General features: G+C 38.3%; 1 protein-coding gene across 5 annotated transcripts in view; it reads left to right on the top strand.

Moving 5' to 3' along the window:
* The window catches only part of LOC112142445, a 46,146-nt gene that overhangs the window by 15,239 nt on the left and 7,980 nt on the right, over positions 1 to 22,927 (top strand). For 2 of the 5 annotated variants that reach the window (XM_036215178.1, XM_036215177.1), the window contains exons 7-13: positions 14,882 to 14,950; positions 15,057 to 15,110; positions 17,068 to 17,136; positions 20,949 to 21,017; positions 21,124 to 21,177; positions 21,934 to 22,002; positions 22,106 to 22,159. In XM_036215178.1, coding sequence (XP_036071071.1) covers positions 14,882 to 14,950; positions 15,057 to 15,110; positions 17,068 to 17,136; positions 20,949 to 21,017; positions 21,124 to 21,177; positions 21,934 to 22,002; positions 22,106 to 22,159 — 438 coding nt within the window. Of the gene's footprint in view, positions 1 to 3,012; positions 3,042 to 5,291; positions 5,313 to 5,402; positions 5,826 to 5,933; positions 6,159 to 6,360; positions 7,195 to 10,151; positions 10,390 to 13,642; positions 13,904 to 14,881; positions 14,951 to 15,056; positions 15,111 to 17,067; positions 17,137 to 20,948; positions 21,018 to 21,123; positions 21,178 to 21,933; positions 22,003 to 22,105; positions 22,160 to 22,927 lie in introns of those variants that run through there. The other 3 variants (XM_024265834.2, XM_024265833.2, XM_036215179.1) reach the window with 3 other exon arrangements.

Genomic DNA, 22,927 nt, shown 5'->3' with positions numbered 1-22,927 from the left:
ACTTATGAATGTTATAACTTACCTTCCTGGATGATGTAATATCGTTTTTTTCAACCAGTTTGTAAAATAAATTACTTGAAAAAAATGCGACTTATACACCAGTGCGACTTATATAGGGTTTTTTCTTCTTCATTATGCATTTTTTGGCCCCTGCGACTTATACTCCGGTGCGACTTATAGTCCGAAAAATACGGTAATAATCAGTGCCAAAAATCTAAATATTCTCAGAGGATTATCATCAGGAAAAAATCATCCACATTAATCAACACCAAAAATCCAAGCAAATTCATACCATCATCATCAAAAAAAAAATCACCTGCACCAACCAGCATCAGAAATCCACAGCATACAGAGATGATTAATAATCATCTGAATATATTCCAGACTCCCAGCACGGATCAATGTAAAAGATCCTCCTGACGACGATGATCATTAATTATCATCAAAAAGAAAAATCATCTACATAAGTCGGTGCAAAAAAAAAAAAATCCAAAGTAATACTCATTAAAAAAGAAAATTTGTGCGCAACCTAAAGATCAGTCATAAATCACACTTTAGGAGAAAGACAGAAAGAAAGAGCAGAAAGATCCGGAGCAGTGGAGTTAGCTTAGCCTGGATGTTGGCTTGCACAGCTTTAAGCTTCGTCAAGTCGGCTTCTTGATTTTTCTTCTGTGCCATGTTTAACTCTGTGTTGCAGAATTAGTACTGTTTTGCAGTAGCTTTGTGACTAGAGTTGCTTGTAAACAACTTTAAAAAGACGAAGAGTTAAGGAGAGTTGAAGACTGTTTGCTCGTGAACTGGAACTGGAATCTGATTCATTTCATCTTTTTTTCAGCAAAAAATGTGCATTTGAAATGCACTAGATGAGGCACGCAGTACGTTTGCCCCAAGGCAGAGGGCACTGGTGAGCTCAGAGAATGTAATTGTGGCTAAAGAATATTAGAATTAGTGGTAGAAATGTGGAGGATTAGGTGTCTAAACTCAGGAATTTACACTGCTCACAAAAATTAAAGGAACACTTGTTTTATTGGGCCTGGCATGAATTGAATGAAACCTGTCTGATCATTTTCTGGTTGGTTAAGCAGCTTTGGGCCTCGTTAATCAATTTCAGCTGAGATTCCTTAACCCTACAGAAGTTGAACAGGTTGTCCAACTTCTCCAGGATGGCACATCCACACGTGCTGCAGCAAGAAGGTTTAATGTGTCTCCCAGCACAATCTCCAGAACATGGAGGAGATTTCAGGAGACTGGTGGTTATTCTGGGAGAGCTGGACAGGGCCGTAGAAGGTCCTCAACCCCTCAGCAGGACCCATACCTGCTCCTTTGTGCAAGGCGGAACAGGCTGAGCACTGCTCGTGCCCTACAGAATGACCTCCAGAGGGCCACTGGTGTGAATGTCTCTACCCAAACAATCAGGAACAGACTTCATGAAGGTGGCCTGAGGGCCCCACGTCCTGTAGTGGGCCCTGTGCTCACTGCCCAGCACCGTGGAGCTCCACTGGCATTTGCTCAAGAACACCAGAATTGGCAAGTCCGCCACTGGCGCCCTGTACTTTTCACAGACGAGAGCAGGTTCACCCTGAGCACCTGTGATAGACGTGAAAGAGTCTGGAGAAGACAAGGAGAACGTTATGCTGCCTGCAACGTGGTTCAACATGACAGGTTTGGTGGTGGGTCAGTGATGGTCTGGGGAGGCATATCCATGGAGGGACGCACAGACCTCTACTGCCTAGGAAATGGTGCTCTGACTGCCATAAGGTATCCAGATGAAATCCTTGAACCCATTGTCAGACCCTACGCTGGTGCAGTAGGTCCTGGTTTCCTCCTAATACACGACAATGCCCGGCCTCACGTGTCAAGAGTATGCAGGCAGTACCTGGAGGATGAAGGAATTGAAACAATTGAATGGCCTTCACCATCCCATGACTTAAACCCAATAGAACATCTATGGGACATTATGTTTGGGTCCATTAGGCGCCACCAGGTTGCATCTCAGACTGTACAACAGCTTAGGGATGCCCTCACACAGATCTGGGAGGAAATGCCACAAGACACCATCCGTCGTCTCATTAGGAGCATGCCGCCACGTTGTCAAGCATGCATACAAGCTGGTGGGGGCCACACAAGATACTGAAAAGCATTTTGAGTTGCAGAAATTACGTTTTGGAAAAAATGGACCAGCCTGTCACATCTTCATTTCACTCTGATTTTATGGTGTCTACACAATTGAGCCTCTGTAGGCTGAAAACTTTTATTTCCATTAAAAAACTTGGCATCCTTTTGTTCCTGAGACACTGTCCTGTCGTTATTTGTATAGATATACAACTTCATATTGAGATCTGATGGATCTAATGTGTTTCTTTAAAGTGCTCCTTTCATTTTTGTGAGCAGTATATTTAGACTTGTCACTGGCAGAGATTTCCACTGAGTGAGAGACTTTTAAAACTGAAGAAAATGGACAGGTTATTCATGTGTTTCCTTAGAAGTAGCATCACATGAAAATCAATAACAATTTTTTTTATTTCTTTCTTTAATGCCACAGTTTGTAAATGGAAGAAAAATGCTGAAATTAAATTTTAAACAGCCCACTTTAACTGTTGTCAATCAAATGGTGAATAATAAACAACTAGGGTTCATTTGTTTGTAAATCTGACTGATGATGTCAGTGCCTCACCAGCCGTGAACCTCACCACATGTCCATACACCAAAATGAGTACATACATACCACTGTCCAGAAAAATGTCTAATGATGAAAACCTGAAGAAGTTAGGAAATTCTGTAAACTCTGATACTTCCATGCAGAAGCACAGAGACATGGAGAGACAGCTACACAGAAAATTGCATCGATTGAAAAAAAAACCTCTCAGAAGTTAGTCGCAGTTATCACAGACAGTCACAAGCAAATCCAGCCAACATTAGTATAAACTTGTGATTGTGGAAACTGCTGTGAAGTATAAACCGGGCTTTAGGTATACATTGGAGAAACTCACTGACTTCTTTTTTCCTTCATAGGTGATCTGGAGAACCCCCAGCTTGACAAGGTAGCACATCTGGAATTCACTTGCAGAGATCTCACAGATCAGAAAAAAAATTTACTTTTTTTCCTGAAATACTTTAAAATGTATATGTGAATCTTTAAGGGTCTGAACTTACTCATTCATGCTTAGAATCTGGTCCGATCCAAATACTCCCCTTCTCCCTTCCCCTTAGCTCTCCCTCTTGATTTGAGGTGGAAGTTGAATTCAAAGTCATGTCCAGACTATTACTTTTTAAGTTTCACTCTCCAAACAGAGGGGTCCAAAGTCCACCATCGCGAGAGTAAACCGCGTCGCGCTGGGAAGCTCTTTTCTTCCCTTTGGTGCGCTCTGAACCGCAGAAGTTTACATCTAAATGTAAGTAATGACTTTATGTTGTAGTGTGACCTTTTTTAAGTTATACAACTGCTGTAATGTTTATTCAAGGGCTGGAAGCTCCGTGCTAATGCTAGCGGACCGGGGATTATTGATGACGTCATCGAATGAAAGTCACGTCCAAAATATTAAACACCATTTTTTCCTCACCCTCCGTTTGGAACTAGCACGGAGGGATAAACAAAGGGGGAGGGAGAATGGGAGAATTTGGATCGGGCCTCTGTTAAAGTCCCTCTCCAACCATATTTTTTTCTATCATAAAAAAGTTACTAGTAATCTTTTAATTACTATTATGAAGTTTTTGCCAAAATCAAAAAGCCTGTTCTTTTTTTTTAAACATTTTATGCACAGCAGCAGGAGCTTATTAGAAATACAATTCTGGATTCTGGGTGGGACTGTTGACAGAGAAAACCCTCCCCTTCAGTGTCGCTGAGGGTTCTGTTTGCGTGCTCACACTCAAGCTTATAGCCTCAGGCTAACATTATTTCCGCAAAAATAGCAACGAGCAAAAATTAGATCAATCCTGTCGTACAGTTTGAGCCAGAAGTGCAATATGGTAAAGCGGGGCAGAGTACGTGCAGGCGGGAAAGGAGACTTTGGCAGGCCCGTTTCAGTAACTTCATCAGTCAGAGCATTTTTAAGGATCCAGTTTTTATCTGCTCCTGATCCAATGCAATTTAATTAGGAAATACCCAGAACTGTAGTTTTAAAAGTCAATTATTTCTTAAATGTTTTCAGAAAAATGCTAAAGAACGTGTTAAAAACATAAAAAGATGATTTCCATTGGACTGGGTCATTAAAGCCCAAACCCATTGACATTGTTGCATTTTTCCTAAAATGGAGGACATATTAAAAGAATTTATGATTAAATCTGCATTTCTGAGTATTTCTTTATTCAGATTGTGTTAGGTCAGGAGCAGTGGAAAACTGGATGCTTGAAAAAGTTCAGGTTATGATGCAAAAAATGCCTTTCGGTGGACCAAAGTCTCCCTTCTCCTCCGCTCCATTCTGATCATCCAATTGCAGACAAATAGATCCATGGACATCTTTCTTCTCCTCGTCTGAGCAGGAATCTGGATCAAAGCTGTTCGGTTAGTACTTGCTCTCTTTTTTAATGTTTTTGGTACGTTAATGTTAGGTTGGTTTTGTGATAAGTTGTACTCTAGCAGAAGAGAGTGTTGACAAAGGAATGCTGGGATATCAGCTGTTACCACCAGTTTCACCCACAACCAAGAGGCAAATTTCTGATGAACTTCTGCTGCGCTGCAGAAAATATGTCGTAAAACACGACACAGGCTTTTTGATTTAGGCTAAAAACAGCATAACCATAAAAACCACAGGGAATGCATTTACAAATAAAAATGTATAGTTGGAATGGGACTTTAAAGCCAAAGGAAGTGTAGGGAGAGGAATCAAAATGATCACATGACTCCTTATGTTTAGATAAAAATGTAAATTAATCTTTTTCTCTAACAGCACAGCAAATCAAATGTTCTTTGTGATTTAGTTTATATCAACTATGTTCTTTCAGTTTTCATTTGTGTAGTCAAAGAACATGTTTTTAAGAATGAACCCCCTCAAGTGTCAGTCACAAACTCCAGAAAAACTGCGACTTTTTCTTCTACAGACCTCACTGATAACCAGCTGTGAACTTGTAATCATCATTTTTTCCAATTATCCCTGAACAAACAGTTGAAAATATCAGCAGAAGTTTCAGGTTTCAGAAGGAGAAGCAGATGCTGTCACAGAGCCGCATACTCGGCGTGAAGCTCATGATCTTCAGGACCAGCTTTGAATGCTTTCATGTCAGCTGTCATGAGCCTTTTCTGTTTTGAGATGAGTAAAAAGAATCTAAATAAATTTGTAATTCCTTCTTTCCAGGAGCAACCATCGTCCTCCTGGGTAAAACAAATTCTTTAATTCCACATTTTTCTTCTTTTTCTGAGCTCTTCCTTTGGTCCTAATGGATCTTAAAACTGGGTTTGTGCACAGAGGAAACATATCGCAGAGCTACAGAATGGTGTCGATCTCAGTCAGAAAGTCGTTGTAGGAAAGGTTGTGGAGAAATCTGGCCTGCTTACATATGAAACCAAGGACAAGCAAAAGAGGTTCTTCTTCTACCTGGGAATCGCTGATGACAGCGGCTGCATCAAAGTGATGGTGTACGGAGAAAAGAAATTTCATTTTTTTAAAAAGGGTCACTTCTACAACTTCAGTAACACGATCATGGAGGAAAACATCATGAAATTCATCCCAAAAAGCAACACTTCAGAGTGTTCCAAGTTTGATGTTCCCAAAGATCTGGAGCTGAAGGCTCAGATGCTGATTTACGGACAGGATCCAGCTGTCTCTATCGACGAGATCAAACGTTTGGATGAGAAGAAGAGAGTCAGTGTAAAAGGAACTGTGACAGAGGTACTTTTTTATTAACTCATTTTCATTTTTCTATCAATTCCTCAGCGCTCATGTGGCCACTACAATCTGTTTGTTTTTCAAACACTTAAACTTGTTTTCATTTTTCAGATTAAGAAATCTGTGGGGAAAAAGAAAGGCCAAACAGGGAAAAAAAGACAGGAGTTCAAACTTGAAGACTGCACCGGATCCATCTATATCACTTTGTGGGGTGAAGACATCCAGCACCTCAGAGGTGTTTCTGTGGGAGACAAGGTCAAGGTGGCCAATGTGAAGACCAATCACTACTATGACACCGTCTCACTGAACTCCACAGACTCCATAAGAATCATCAAGGTAGCGTTCTGCATGAATCATGCTTTCTTTCTTTAGTGAGTTCTTATTCGTTCCTGACTTGGAACCACAAGCTAAAGTTTGTTTTCCTTAGAAAGAAACATTTTTGTTTTTATTGTTTCAGGCTCCAAACTTACTTTGTTCCAGGAGAAAACTGTTTTCTGTCCACGTTACTGAATGAAATCTCTGCTTGCTTCTGTTCCAGTTGAAATGCGCCACCCTCCAGATTGTCCAATTGAAAATCATCGGCATTAAAAAAACAAGGAAGCTGCAGACGGAGCTGGAAGCTGTTAGAGACGAGGAGGCTGAAACTTTCTCCGTGAAGTCTGCTGTCCTTGCAGAAGCTCTGGGGATCCAGCAGGGAACTGACTTTAAGAAGAGGCTTCTGGAAAAAATCCCTTGTTCGGTAAAAGCCAACATAGAAGGAGACAAAATCCTGAAGCTCTCAGCCATGCAGAATGAGGAACGAGTTCAGATGAGGATGTAACCTAAATCTGGCTCCCTTGAGCTCAGCGCTTTGGCCTCAGCTCTCCCAAAACAGCTGTCCATCACACATGGAGCACAATAGGAACTGAGAATGAAAGGATTTCCAATCGTTTCAATATTATGTAGAATTGTTTTTGTATTGAATCCTTTCTGCTCGTAGGAAAACAGACAGTTTGATGTAAGGGGCAAATAGAAAACATAGTTGGCTCATCCCCCTCTGGTGGACAGTCTGATGATGGCAGAACCCCCTATGGCTGCAGCCTCCGGTGCGCTGCACTGGTGGATCTCCCCCTCCCTCATACCTTGTCCTAACAGCTCATAATCACGTGTACCATTCTCGTTTTGTGCTTCTTCTTGTGTGGCGGGGTCTTTTTTTCTTCACCTATATTCTGCCCATTCTAGACCGGAACAGATGAATGTTCTTTTTTTTTTGCCACCGCTGATCCCCTTATGTACTTTGCCTCCCCCCCATCTACCCCTCCTAAAACATGTCATTTCGTTGTAATGTACTTGTACTGTTACAACGACAATAAATCCTGATTCTGAACTTAAAGGAAACTGTTTTATGTTAATTGTTTATTCTTCCATTTGTGTGTCTTTGGAACTATAGATAAAAATTACAGTTACAAAAAAAGTATGTGAACCCTTCAGGATTACTTGGTTTTCTGCATGAATTTGTCATAAAATATATTCTGATCTTCTTTTAAATCACACCACCAGATAAACACGGTCTTCTTAACCAGGGGTGAAAGTAGATATTTTGTTTTGCCACCCCCCAACACGATCCAAGACCTTTGACACTGTGGTATTTTTGACAGCCAAGCGTTCAATTCTTTGCAAAGATTCATTCATATTATTAATATTGTGGCGTTCCGCCTCCAATTCTTTTACCGGAACGCCGCTCTGGGTTAATTTCACCCCTGAATACAACACAAAAATGTACGTTTTTATGTTTTATTGTGCAAAACATGTAAAATATTCAAAGTGTGGAATGGAAGAAACGTGAGCTCTAACTTCTCCTTTAGCTAAATGAAGTTAGGAATCAACCATCCTGGAATTCAGTCAAGGTGATGAGATTGGATGTGTTGGTTAAAGCTGCCCTGCCTTATAAAAACACATCAGCTTTGAGTTTGCTACTTTCAAGAAGCTTTGCCTGATGTGAACCTTGCCTCACACAAAGGAGCTCTTAGAAGATCGACGATCAAGAATTGAGTTGTATGAAGCTGGAAACTGTTACTAAAGTATCTGTAAAGCTGTTTGTGTCCACCGTAAGGCAAACCGTCTACAAATGGAGAAAGTTTTAGCACTGCTGTTACTCTCCTCAGAAATGGTCGTTGTATCACTGAACTGAAACAGTTCTGCTCAGAGGAACGGTCCAGAAGTCCTGCTGAGAGCCGACCGTTGTTCATGTCTGATCTCTAACTACAGGAGACTTTTTTTTAAATTATTGCTGCCAAAAAAGGGTCAACCAGGTATTAAATTGGAAGATTCACCTTTTTTCCCACTGTGCACTTTGAATGTTTACACATTTTGTTAAATAAAAGTAAAAATAAATAAAATTGACTTTTTTGTACTGCATTAGTTTAGGAACACTGTGTTAATCTGGTGACGTGTTTTAGATTAGTTGATTGGTTTATTTCAAGAATAGATTATGAAAAAATACAGGACAAAACACAATTATTTTCAAATGCATTTTTTTTCAAGTAAAAAGTAAAGTGCTTGTTGATTAATCTTATAAAAAATTACTACATGATTTCAGTGAGCAGTAATAAATATACATTATGTAACTGATTTTTAATTGATTATCGTCAAAATACAATTTCATATTTATGCAGAAAAATAAACATTACACATTGAAATCAAGGTTTAGAGTAACAATAGAGTTCTTATTAATCATTCTCTGAAGAATTCTTATATATTTTCAGTAAACATTATTGATTCACACAATATCTAATAATCATTGATTATCTTTAGAACACATAATTACAATAATCCTGTAATCATTGCTACATATTTTGGATCAAGTAAAGAAAATTAATACCAGTGATTGTAAACTTTTCAGTAATCATTACTGTATATTACATAACATAAAACTCATTGATTACATTTGAGAAATCTTTGATTATTTCATCACATTCAAGTTCAGACATTTGGAATTCTTCAAACACCAGTTGATCTTTAACTCGTCTTATCTTCATATTGTGAGATTAGAGTTTCTTTATCCATTTTCTTGAATGTATAAATGCTTGAACATTGTTTGAGATCATTACTTAACTTAGTCCAGAGTTTAGTTCACTAGTTCATGTCCACTGAAAATATATAAGAATTCTTTCAGAGAATGATTAATAAGAACTCTGTCGTTACTTTAAAACTTGATTTCAATGTGTAATGATTATTTTACTCCATCAATATAACATTCTACTTTGATGATGAGTATAGTTTGATATGGGTATATTTCTGTTACATGATGTATGATTGTTAACATTTACTGAAATAATTTTGATGAGATTAATCAATAATCAACAATCACTTCACTTTACTATTGATAATTAAAAAAAACAACAACTTGCATTTGATCTGATCAAAACATCGAATTACATAATTATGCAAAACCGTGAAATGAAGTACTTAAGTAGGGGTGGGATTATATAAATTCACTTCTTCCCACTCCTTTTCAAGCAACCAATCAAACTCTACTGACTTTAGTTATTTATCACAAAAAATGAATGAACCAAATGTGACATACGTGTGTTTTATTTTTGTTTATATTTTCTAATCAATGAATTTCATTATTTCTGTGATGAGTTTGAAATAATTGTGTTTTGTCCTGTATTTTTCAATCTATGCCTGAAATAAACCAATCAATCAATCAATCAATCAATCAATAAAACAATGAATTTCTTTAACTTAAAGAATAAATGGGAATTTTATACATCAAGTTCACCATACCTTGATCAAATTTATATAAAATGTTATTTTTATTGGGTTTCCTGACATCAGTATTGCATTTAAGGTCGTTCGTACTGATTGATTGTTACATTTTTTTGTAATCTAATATTGGGATTCTTTGTATTAATAATGATGGTATAATATGATGTTTTACCTTTTATTAAATTAATACATTCGTATGGAATAGCTTTGGTAATATTTGAATAGACAGATTTGTTTGGGATAAAATGATTTTTGTGAGAGGACTGCTCCCACTCTTATGATTCCTTTGTAAAATGTATCATCTTATTATAACTGTATTTGCAAACCCCTGGTATGTTGTGTTTCTTTTTTGTTCCATGTCTTAAGTTATGAAAATAAAGTTGTCAAATATAACTAACTAACTAAATACATAAATGAATACATACATAAATAAATACATAAAATAAATATCTCATTGGGCAACTCGATCACACAGCGGCCGCCAATCAAATGAAAAACTCTTAACTAGCGCGAGTAATAAAGTTTAAAAAAAATGTTGGCGCAAAAAGGAAGTGACGTAATATAAATATTTAGAGCGCGAGGAAAGGGAAAGAGAAAAAAGATTTAGAAGGTGGCACTTCGTGCAGATGTCGACCGGATAGTTTTCATTCATTTTCTGAGCATCAGACCGGCAGTTTTTTGTCTATTTATTCCTCATATTTCCGTGTTTTTATCAGGCGCCACATTTTTGAAAATAAAGCCGGAACGGAAAACTTCGAAATATTCGAAGCTTAACATCTCAAACGAACCAAAAAGTTAGTTATAATCAAAATGGCTGGTAAGTAATACTAGAATTCTTCTATATATATATATATATATATATATATATATATATATATATATATATATATATATATATATATATATATATATATATATATAAATGGGGTTTTATTAATGAAAGCATTTCATTCAGTTTTCCTATGAATTCATATTTACAGGTACTCTACAGGTACTCTGTTTTTTATTGTCGCCATTTACTAAATATTTATACACACTTGTGTGTATGACTGTAGGTAGTCCGTGATGTTATAGTAATAAGGTAGTCCGTAAATGTACAGTTCGAGAATTTATTAACACCTGTCTCCTCCTCGTGACCACGTGACGTGCGTGAAGACCAGGAGCACTGTCCCAACCATTGACTGTAAAAATAATTATTCTTATATACAGTCTATGGTCCCAACACTACGCGAGAACACAAGAAACCCGAGGGACCGAGAACTCTGGCGGTCATAAATGTTAACAGGATTTATACAAAATGACTTAATTAATTCTACCTCTATCAGTGGCAGGAAATCCCCTCAAACTAATCCGTATAGCAGATAATACGGATTTACTGTTAAAAAGCAGTAAAGAAATTCCAAATGAAAACACTTGTTCTCTTCTCCAAGGATTCTGATGCAATACTGAGAATTAATGAAACGGAAGATATTCAAATCTATGATATTCCAATTCAATGTAAATCAAGTATTTAGGAATAATAAATCAACAAAAATGTCAAAGATAGAATTGAACAAAATATTCAGTCAATAATCGATAACAGGAAGAAGATTATTAACAGCTGGTTACTAAAAACCTTTTTGCATTTAGAAGAATTTTTTTTGCTAAAATGGAAATATATCAACATTATCAATAATCCTAATTAAACCAATTGAAGTAAGGAGGTATGAATGTTATTTATATAAGTTATGAATGGAACAATTAAACTACAACGGCTAAAGAATTTTATAAAAAACAGACCCTCAATTTGGTTCACTCTCGTGTCTTATTTTTTCAGAGGGTTGGATGGATAGACTTTCTTCTAAAATGTGATTTTGATCCATCCAAATTATCTATCAAGCTATCCAATTTTCATAAACAGGTTTTGCGTTACTGGAAAGTGATCTATACTCACAATTTCAGTCCACACCACGGCAATTTGAAAGAATAAATTTGATTTATACAAACAGAAATCCATCTTTTATTAAAGCTGGAAGGATAAAGGTGTATGGGCAATTGTCCACCTGATGGACAGTGATAGTAATTTCCTGGAACATGAAGACTTTAAAATTAAATATCATTTGAACTGTAGTTGGACCGAATATTTTAAAGTAATCAAAGTTGTTCCCCCCATAATAATTAATTTGATCAGAGTAAGTTTAAATTATTACACAATCTTACCACAACTTCAACATTATATATTAATAATATTTATTTACAGAGCCCAAATGTAGTATTTTCCCTTCCAGTACGAGGAAAATTCTCTCTCAATCCAAAACAGGCATATCCCTTATCAGAACATCCTTTTTCTTTCCTTTTCCTTACCTCCCAAAATGAAATTAACTTAAAACAATAACATATATCCATGTAAAGAATTTTTAAGATTAAGATTTAATATACAATATAATTTATGGCTCTTATGTCAAAATAATAGTGAAACTCAAAGACACCTCTTCTATGATTGTAACTCTGTTAATATTTTATTTTTTGGAAGGATTTACTGTATATGATTGGATTCCAACAAAAAAATAAACACAATTTCGTCATTTAGCTATATTAATATTCAATTTGGTTCTAGTTGTAAAGACAAAATAATACTTTTTTTTGTTTAGCAATTTTATTATTTTAAAGGACATTTTTCATTCTCAAATGTCTTTTTTTAAAATAAGCCCCAATCTCTTGTTTTTCCAGAAAAAATGATTTTTTTATGTCAAAGACTAGAAAATAAAAATGCTAGGAAACCTTTAGATAATTTATCAGTTTATTTAATCTAGTGCCCTTTTCCTTTTTATCTATTTATAATTTTGGGTTGATTTAAAACATAACAATTATGTTATTTTATATTAGTTCTTTTTTTAAAACTCTGGCGGTCATCTGGGATTCATAGAGCCATAGTTACATACATGACTTGGGACTGCAAGGATGCTGTGCTTTAGTTTGGTTTTTCAGTTGTGTTTTTGATTTCGGTGATATCAGTCACTCAGTTTATGTTAATCATCACCAGCTGTTTTCATTTCTGTCAGTCACCCTCAATAGACTGGGGACTATTTAAACTAATTTGCTTGTTTAATAATATTTTTCTTGGTTTACAGAACTTTTTTCTTAAATCACCAAGAATGAAGAAGTGAGACATAATTGAATATTGTTGGTTGATTCAAACACTTCTGGTCTCTAAAGGGTGAAACAAGTACTTTAATGAAAAATAAAATGTAAAATATATATATAGTTTTCTCAAAGCATATCTATGTGACAAAGCAATGTCACAGGGTGAAGGGTTTGTTTGGACAATGGTCCTACTTTATTAACATTGAGATCAGATCAGTGTGTTTAAGGGACAAAATATTTGTTTTAATATTATTAATTTTGTTATTGTAAATCTCCAGACTCTCTCCAAACTGTCTCGACCTCTGTCCAAACTCACAGACCATATCTGTCCATCAAACACCCACATTATGAATGGAGCCTGCAGGATTCACGCCTCTGTCAAGACTCGTGGTACAGTCTGAACCACTTCATAAATCAGTCACATATTACAGCCAGGTAGTGAAGCTTCAGAAGTCATCAGTTTTGGCTCCTCCCCTCAAAATGCGCTTCGCAGAAGCCCCTCCTTCACTACTTGACACACGCCTCCAAGTCTCGATACAGAACGTCACATCATTAGTGTCGGGTCATTCTGTCAGGACGTGGTGGTGGACCCAAAATGCAGGAGACCAGGCTTGGTGACAGGAACTTAAAACATATACCTAACCTGAAGCATGACATAATCCATAGGCAAAACAAAAATGGTGCCAAACATAGCAGAGAAGATGACCTGTGAAGCCGACACTTAAATACACTGTAGTTGATTAACTAAATAAAGACAGCTGTGGATGATTTAACCTGAACACGGTGAGACTGACGGGGATAACGGATCATGACAAACACTTCACAAAACCCAAGCTTAGAATCCTGATTTACTTTTCTCCTGCAGTAATAAATCAGGGCACCAGGGAGCGCTGGAGCTCTTTTGCTTTTCCCCTCATTGAACTTGATGCTTTCTTTGGATGTTTCAGCAGAAAAATGGAAGTTGACTCTGATTAAAATCCTCGAGCAGCTGGATGACCAGCAGTACGAGAAGACGCTGCATCTTCTGAAAAAGATTCCAAAAAGAGAGAAGGAGGACAAATCCAGGGCGCAGATGGCGCAGACCATCATCGAGCATTATGGAGAGGAGAAGTCTGTCCTCGAGGTCGATCGTATAATGAAGGAGATTCCCAGGATGGACTCTGCAGTCCAGAAGCTGCTGCGCCCCTTTGTGGAGAAGATAAAAGCAGGTGAGGCAGCATGAGTGAGGGTTAAGACCTGATTATAAAACCAAAACTTTAAATCAAGTTAAATACAAATTTATAGAAGAACTTAGTGCAGGAAGTGAGAACTGTGCAGTAAATGTACACCAAGGGGCTTTTGGAGGAGGTGCAAGGACAGGGTATCAAGGACGGTCTTAGCTCTTAAACTCTTTAAGGATGATCTAAGGAGGAAGAGAAGTGTTCCCACACTTATCAGGAGAATTCAACCCTTCCATTTTCTGAACCTGGTGTATTCCTTTCAAAGTCACTGTGTTTTGGGTCCTGACGCAAAACAGACTGTTTCTATTCGTTGCCCTTGTTAACCTATGGTGTAGCAGTTCACACCAGATGTGAAGCGCTGTGGTCCATGCAGCGATCATTTCAGTGTCTGGTTTATATTTTGCACAAGCTGCGAGTGATCCGCGTGAACTCTGGCAGGTACTAATGCCAAGACAGATGAGAAAATCCAGTCAGTTTTCAAAATATAACCACATTCCTAAATAAAATAATGCTACTAACAAACGCGAACAATATTTGTGTACATAAACAGACTGTATAGATGAAAAACACACACTGACACTGAGACACATATACACACAGATCAATGTAGTGGACCAACAACAGAGCTTGAAGGGGGGTGTTTCAACACAACCAACGAGAGAGAGGTAGAGGACAGTTGGCCACAATGGACTTCTTGGTAACAGAAACATGGCGTAATATTTTTATTTACTTACCCATAATAACAACAAATAAAACAGCACTACAAAACCACAGGTGAGCAGTAGCACCTGTCGATCGTTGCGGAATAATACATAAATATGTGTTTGGTGTGAAAATAGTTTTAAAATGAGGAGGGGCTCAGTTGTGAGAGATTTGAAGTTCTGATTGTTAGCTGCAAAAATGAAAAATGTACTTGTTGTCTGTATTTGTGTAAGTGACAGGTTTCACATGGGATGATTTCTGTAGGGAGGAAGAGGAAACTGGAGGCTAACCCCAAGACAGGAGGGAGGATGCTGCAGCAGAACTCTGCAGCTGGTTTGTGAATTTAAATCCAAAGCTTTAAGTTTCTGCTTCTTCACAATGGCTGTAAACAAAAGATAACTCTCTGAGGACTTTCTCATCATGATCGTTTCTTTGACAGGCTCTGATAAGAACCAGGTGGTGTCGGATTCTTCTGGCAAAAACAAAGAACCAGGTCAGTCCGCCAGTGACGATTTCTGACCAATCATGAGCCAGCAGCTGAGTTAGAACAGGAGTTTAGACCTGGTCACTATCAGAGCAGTGCTGCTATGGTTCTAGGACGTGTTGGGGTTTGAAACTAGTGCTGGGACTTCCTCTCCCCTCCAGAGAAAGTTTCTCCTTCAGTTATAATGACATGATTACATCCCAGGGGTTGTTTCCAAAGCACGTGTCTGTGAAGTTACTGTGCAACGATTCTTCGTGAATTGGTAAGAAAGCGCTGCACAGGTGTGGAATGGTCCATCACACATGAAGCACAACATGAATTGAGTTTGAAATAAATTGTGATCATTTCAATATTATGTAAAATTGTTTATTTCATTGAATCTTTTTTAAGCTGCTTAAACTGAAAACGGTTTAAAGAGGCTATTCCGTGATTTTCTTCAGCCTTTCCGAAAAAACTATATCCATATTTATTATCATATATTACTTTCAGGACACTAAAAAGCAAATTATGTATGAAACATGAGTCATTTTTATGGACTGTTTTAATACCTGGAAGTAAAATGACTTGATCTCTGAGCCTCCGCCTTTTGCTCCTTGTCGGTCCTTTAACAACGTCATCCATGAGCCCACCTCCCCGAGCCTCCTCAGCGTGATCAAACATTGTAAACAAAACCACGTGACTAAAGATCTCTTCAGTCATTGGCCAGAAGCTACGGGGGCGGGTCGAAACAGAAGAGAAAAATGGATGTGCTGCAGTCTGCAAATGCTTGCCAGTCGGGGGGCGGAGCTTGCAGCACAGATTTTTCCAGGAGGGAGCAGTTGGTATCACGTTGACGTCAGCACGTTTCCACGCGCTCGTTTTTGTGGGTATGGGAGGGGCTGCTGCAGACAGTGCAGGTTTTTAGAGGATTACTCTTAAATGCATGAAAAGATCAAAATACCATTTTGGGGTTCTTTATAGTGAGGAATGAACAATAAATTGCTTTTAAAACCTCAAAAAGTAGAATTTTCATGGTAGGGCCTCTTTAAGAGTCCGAGTGTCCAAGCACTCAGATACTCACAATCTGCTCTCAAAAATGTTAGTATAAATATTCGCGACATCCACGATCGCTGATTCGTGATTGAGAATGAAATGCAGAATAATGTTGGATTTTAATTTTATGAACTAAAACAAAGCCAAATGTGCAGCACTCGTATCAGTGGCAGCGCTACTGTCACCAGAAGTAATCTTCTTGTTGGTGAAGCTTCCTGTTTTCAAAGTAAAACTAGCGAAAGCTTTTTTTTCTGTTCAAAAATTGAGACTTGAGTTCTGAGGGGAAAAAAAGAAAAAGAATTATCCTTAACATCAGAGCTTCAGCTCCAGTGTTTGCAGTTATTTGGTTATGGTAACTCTTCAATAGTTTACAAAATGAATGTATTCCAGTGAATTCTGAAGTGAAGCGACGCAGCCTCGTGCTGATATGCTGCTCTGCATAGGAGTGAAGTGTGAATGTAATCAACGTGAATCAGCTTATTCTGTTGTGGGAAAAAAATACTTTTTATACTGACTTTGCGCAAATATGTAATTCTCAGAAATTAATGAGTTGCAGAACTTTCAGATCGGATCGACACCTAAGTAACAACCCACAGCCCTATTTAAGAGCCTTTAACCCTGTGAACTAGATCAGGGCAGTTACTGTAGATCCCTCTAAGCAAACTAAACAATCACAGCAGATTTCATCATCCTGTCTAACAGAGCAGCAGCACCTAAAGATGAGCTGAAACGGGAGTTCAAAACACGCACTTTTTCAAAATAAACCAGCATTAAAAACCCTCAACTAATTATTGAAGCATGGAGGCAGCTGTACTATGGTTTTTGGCCTCAGTTGAAATAGATTTGAAGTTATTATCCTTAGAAAAATAAAGTGAAAAGTTTACTTGTCTGTATTTGTGTAAGTGACAGGTTTCACATGTGATGAATTCTGCAGGGAGGAAGAGGAAACTGGAGGCTGACCCGAAGACAGGAGGGAGGATGCTGCAGCAGAACTCTGCAGCTGGTTGGTGAATTTAAATCCAAAGCTTTAAGTTTCTGCTTCTTCAATTCATTTCATTTATTCATTTATAAAGCACCTTCCACCACCAGCCAAGAAGGCCCAATGTGCTGTTCACAAGAAAGGCAGAGCAGTATAATAAAAAAACATAAAAGACATAAAAAGCATAAAAGATATAAAAACTAATTTAAAACAAATATTACTATCAATAAAATAGGAATAAAAAGGCAGCTAGACAGATACTTTAGCACTATAATGGAGGAACAGTTTGGCTTTAAAAATCTCCAAAGTTGTAACTTATCTTATACCGGTGATAATTGATTCCAGAGTTAGGGAGCCAGCACAGCAAATGCACCCTTCCCCAGGAACTTACATTTGCTCCTCTGAACCAGTAACCTACACTGGTCTGCAGAGCACAAGGACTTAAGAGGGGAATATTTGAACAGCAGAATAGCGATGTAAGAAGGAGCAGAACCTGTCAATGACTTAAAAACAAGAATTTTGATAGAAATCGAGGACCGCACAGACATACAGTTCAATGAAACCAGGATTGGGGTTATGTGGTCAAACTTCTTTGTGCCATTAATAAATCTGGCTGCTGCATTTCGCACCAGCTGCAGCCTGGCTATTGCAGCTTTGGGCAACCCACCATAAAAGGAGCTGCAATAATTCCGCCTAGACAACACAAAGGCATGTGTCACAATTTCAAGATTTGACTTGGATTAAAACAAACAACTAAATCCTGTCCAAATGTTGCAGCTGAAAAAGGCAGGACCTACTCTCAGCCTTTATTTGGAGGTCCATTTTCAAGGTGGCATCAAGTTTCACTCCAAGGTTAGAAATCACAGACTGTTCAAACGGGGCGAGCGAGAGGAGATCAAGACTGTGGTCCTTTCCACCACTGGGGGAAAGCAAAATTACTTCTGTTTTGTTTCATTAAGCCCAAGAAAGTTAGCCGACATTCACAACCTGACTTCATCAAGGCAGTCAGTTATTGCCTTAACTGTGTGGTCAGAACCCTTGTGTATAGGGAGATGAATTTGGCAGTCGTCAGCATAAAGATGGAAATCCATCTTATGCTTATCAAGCAGCATTCCCAGGGGTAGCATGTAAAAAGAAAAAAACATTGACTCCTGAGGAACTCCCCACCTCAGGGGGTAACACTTGGAGGAGTGAGGGCCCATGCTAACACTGAAAGACCTGTCAGTGAGATCAGACCTCATCCACTGTAGAGCTTCACCAGAAACCCCACCCAATTTTCCAGTCGACCAATCAAAATCTCGTGATCCACTGTATCAAAAGCTGCCGATTGATTCAATAATAAAAGAACCACAAGATGAACTGCATCTGTTGTTAGCAAAACATCATTAAACATTTTTAAAATAGCAGTCTCTGAGCTGTGTCCAGACCTGAACCCTGACTGGAAATTGTTCTATAATTTGAAAGAAGTGCAGGATCCTGGCCTTGTTTTTTCAACAGTGGCCTCATTACCGCTTGTTTAAAACTGAGTGGGACCTGACTGGAAGCAAGACTAGAATTCACAATATTTAAAACTGCTGGTCTGATTACTGCAAAGACTTTCTGAAAAAAAAAAAATCCAAAAGATTTTCATTTCTATCTGAGTCCAGAACTGAGCCTAATGTCTTAAAAAGGATGCGTTGATCTCCCCAAGCAGAAGAAATAACATCAGAATAAAATTATCTTTTAGCTTTTCTGACAGCTTCATTATACAGGTAGAGTTTGTCTCTAACAAGATCGTTAGAAATTTGGAGTCCATCCTTTTTCAGTTTTCTTTCAGCTTTCCTGCAGGCGCGCATTTCTTTAAGAGATCCAGCGTTCAGGCATGCGTCTTGGTTTTCTACAGGTGAAAGGGGCAATTTCAACCAAGGTTTGAGCACACAACAGTTCAAACTGAAGGAGGAAAGAGTTGGTAATGATCTGGAATGAAGATAAGCTCGGTCATTCTAACGAAAGCAGAACAGAAAATTCAGCAGCTTTTTCTTCATCCAACCCGAGCACCTATCTGACAGGAGCAGGTTTGGGGACAATTCTGAGTGGCAAGATAAAGTCTAATGAGTGATCTGAAAAGGCTGTCTTCACAATCTCGACAGAGGTTATAGAAGACCCAAAAGACAATGCTAACTCCAGCGTATGTCCATGACTGTGTGATGGGTCAGAAATCCACTGCACAAAATTAAAATAATCCAACACATCAAAAAAGTTTTTAACAAGCGTTTTGTCTGGACAGCAAATATGAATATTAAAATCAATACATGCTCACATTTAGGCATAAAAGTGTACAGCAATTCAGAAAAATCTGCTAAAAACTTAGGAGGACGATAAATCAAAAGTTCTAAGAAAGTAGAAGATGGCCCTGAATCAAAAAGACAAAACTCAAAGGAGTCATAATGTAATGGTGGTGAAAGGAGTCTAAAATTGAAATGTGACCTAAAAGTGCAAATAAGCCCACCACTTCTGCCCACAGACACACTTGAAACATTAAAGCACAACCAGTTATCAGGTAAAAGTTCCAGCAAAACACCTGATTGACCAGGTGGGATCCAACTTTCCACAAACCCTTAGAAAGTTTAACCTCTGAGCATTAAAAAAAAAGTCTTTCAGGATAAACGTTTTGTTCATGACAGCTGGCACGGAGGCGAATGATTCTCGTACTTCGCCTCCCCCGACGCCGCTGATACCTGCTGCTGCAGCGAAAAACAGCTGTCCGACAAAGAAACGCCGGTACTCTGATGCAGACAGGGTCCACTGGCATATAATTCAATCAATCCGACAAGCTGGGTGGAGAAAAACATTTAAATCCAAAAGTGTACCTCTGTCGTACTTTAGGACTGTGCCAGTATTTTGCACTAACAAATTAAAAACAATAAAAAGTTGAACGACAGGCAGACGGCATGACATGAACATCGGCGCCATCTTTTTCAGTCCACTATCATCTGCTGAACCAGCTCTCCACTGTGTTACAGACACAGCATGGAGGAAATGGATATAAATGGTTTACAGCCGATCAAAATGCAGAACAGAATGCACTGTCAAAAATAGTGGAGCAGCTAACTCAAAAAATCGTTCATTTTATGATACAAGCATGAAATTTGGCTGCTGAAGTACTTATAAGACACCAAATTTTAAGAAAAAAGTGCTAGCCACTTTAAATTCCAAAATGGCGGCCATTTTCCAAGATGGCCACCAAAGGTTGTTGGTGTAATGAGTTACATTGAAAAAATATGAGTACTTCATCAGGTAAAATTAGGTTTTTATTGCTAAACATTACAGGGATATTAACTGGCATTTTTTAGGCAGAAAGAGCTCATCCTCACTGCCACCCTGGCATTAGCAGTCCATTTTCGGGGCAAAAAACCATTAAAAACATCATCAAGTAAACTATTTTTATGATATTCTGCCAACTTTACTGCCATGGCGGCCATCTTGAAAAAAATGGCGGCCATATTGGATTTTTGTGTGGCTTGCACTTTTTTCCTGTAACTAGACCCAGAGACTATAACTGTACCGAATTTCATTCTTGTATCATCAACTGAACGATTCTGGCTAAAAATGACACTAAGCTGCTCCACTAAAAATACATAAATAAAACATGCACTTGAATAACTCTGTGAAACAGTGAAAGGCAAACTGAGTTCCAGCGAGGAACCACTGTACTCTGTAAACTTGAAGCTGTACGAACAAAAAACTTTTTTTTTGTTCCAGATTTGAAGTTTTAATCTTTAGCATATTAAAATAAAAAGTTACTTGTTGTCTGTATTTGTGTAAGTGACAGATTACACATGTGATGAATTCTGTAGGGAAGAAGAGGAAACTGGAGGATGACCCCAAGACAGGACTGAAGATCGTGCAGCAGAACTCTGCAGCTGGTTTGTGAATTTAAATCCAAAGCTTTAAGTTTCTGCTTCTTCACTATGGCTGTAAACAAAAGGTAACTCTCTGAGCACTTTCTCATCATGATCGTTTCTTTGACAGGCTCAGAGAAGAAACAGGTGGTGTCGGATTCTTCAGCCAAAAACAAAGAACCAGGTCAGTCCGCCAGTGTCGATTTCTGACCAATCATGAGCCAGCAGCTGAGTTAGAACTTAAGTTTAGACCTGGTCACTATCAGCTGGTTGCTGTTGGTTGTCCAGAGCAGTGCTGCTATGGTTCTAGGACGGGGTAGGGTTTAATACCAATTCAATTTTTCAATTCAATTTTATTTATATAGCTAAAAATCACAAAGGAAATTTGCCTCATTGCGCTTCATGCAGATAATTTTACAGATGCAGAGAATTAGTCATAAAATCTGAACAATGCTAAAAACTAAACAGACTAAATTAAAGGTTATCCCTGCCCTTAGACCCTCCCTCCCTGTAAGGAAACCTCTTAAAAAACCTCAGTCAGGAAAAAAGAAGAAGCCTTAGGGATGCCCACATGAGGGAGAGATCCTAGCTCTGGTCTCCCAGTGCTGGGACTTCCTCTCACCTCCAGAGAAAGTTTCTCCTTCAGTTATAATGACATGATCACATCCCAGGGGTTGTTTCCAAAGCACATGTAACTGCTAAGGTCTCCGTTTTAAAAAGGATCTTAGAACATCCATATTTGCTACTACTGCTGCTAATAAGTGCTGGGCGATATGACGAAACAGTGAAAGGTAAACTGTTCCAGCGAGGAACCCCTGTACTCTGTAAACTTGCTGTAAGAAAAGAAAATGTTTTTTGATCTTTAGCATATTAAAATAAAAAGTTACTTGTTGTCTGTATTTGTGTAAGTGACAGGTTTCACATGTGATGAATTCTGCAGGGAAGAAGAAGAAACTGGAGGCAAACCCCAAGACAGGACTGAAGATCAGGCAGCAGAAATCTGCAGCTGGTAGGAGAATTTAAATCCTTTAAAGTTTGAATCAACTTTCTGCTTCTTCACTTTGATAACAAACAGTGTGAGGACTTTCTCATCATGATCGTTTCTTTGACAGGCTCCAAGAAGAACCAGGTGGTGTCTGATTCTTCTGGCAAAAACAAAGAACCAGGTCAGTCCGCCGGTGTCGATTTCTGACCAATCATGAGCCAGCAGCTGAGTTGAACAGGAGTTTAGACCTGGTCACTATCAGAGCAGTGCTGCTATGGTTCTAGGACGTGTTGGGGTTTGAAACCAGTGCTGGGACTTCCTCTCCCCTCCAGAGAAAGTTTCTCCTTCAGTTATAATGACATGATCACATCCCAGGGGTTGTTTCCAAAGTACGTGTGTCTGCTAAGGTCTCTGTTTTAAAAAGGATCTTAGAACACCCATATTTGCTTCTACTGCTGCTAATTAGTGCTGGGCGATATGACGAACTTATCGTGTGAGCGATGGAGAAGTGTCTATCATGTCAATTCTGTTCTATCATTTCTAACTTAATTTTATTACATGTGCATCAGCCCATTAAACACATGGGTTGAGACCAAGAACATGACAAGTAACAAGAGACAACATCAACGCAAAATGAAAAGGAAATGAGAGACATTGGGAAATGGAACCTTTTGACTTTTATTGTAACTATGAAGGAAGAGTGTGGAGTCTGATGGAAATATTCTATATGACTCCACAACCAACCTGTCCAGACACCTGAGAACTGAGAAAATCTTCACTAAAACAGAGCAGATCATCACTGAGAGAAGAAAGGATGTAATGATTCTTCGAAAATCGCTTAAAAACCGATTCAAACTCATCAAGATGTTCATCGAAGTAGAAAATGTTAAAAATCGATTCGACAGCTTTCCATGCAGATTTCCATTTCGTCGGGGCTTGACTGAATCAT

Source organism: Oryzias melastigma, linkage group LG14 (assembly GCF_002922805.2).
Source record: "Oryzias melastigma strain HK-1 linkage group LG14, ASM292280v2, whole genome shotgun sequence".
Classification (NCBI taxonomy): Eukaryota; Metazoa; Chordata; class Actinopteri; order Beloniformes; family Adrianichthyidae; genus Oryzias; species Oryzias melastigma.
Note: the sequence above shows the minus strand (reverse complement) of the source record. Positions and strands in the feature narration are given on the sequence as shown.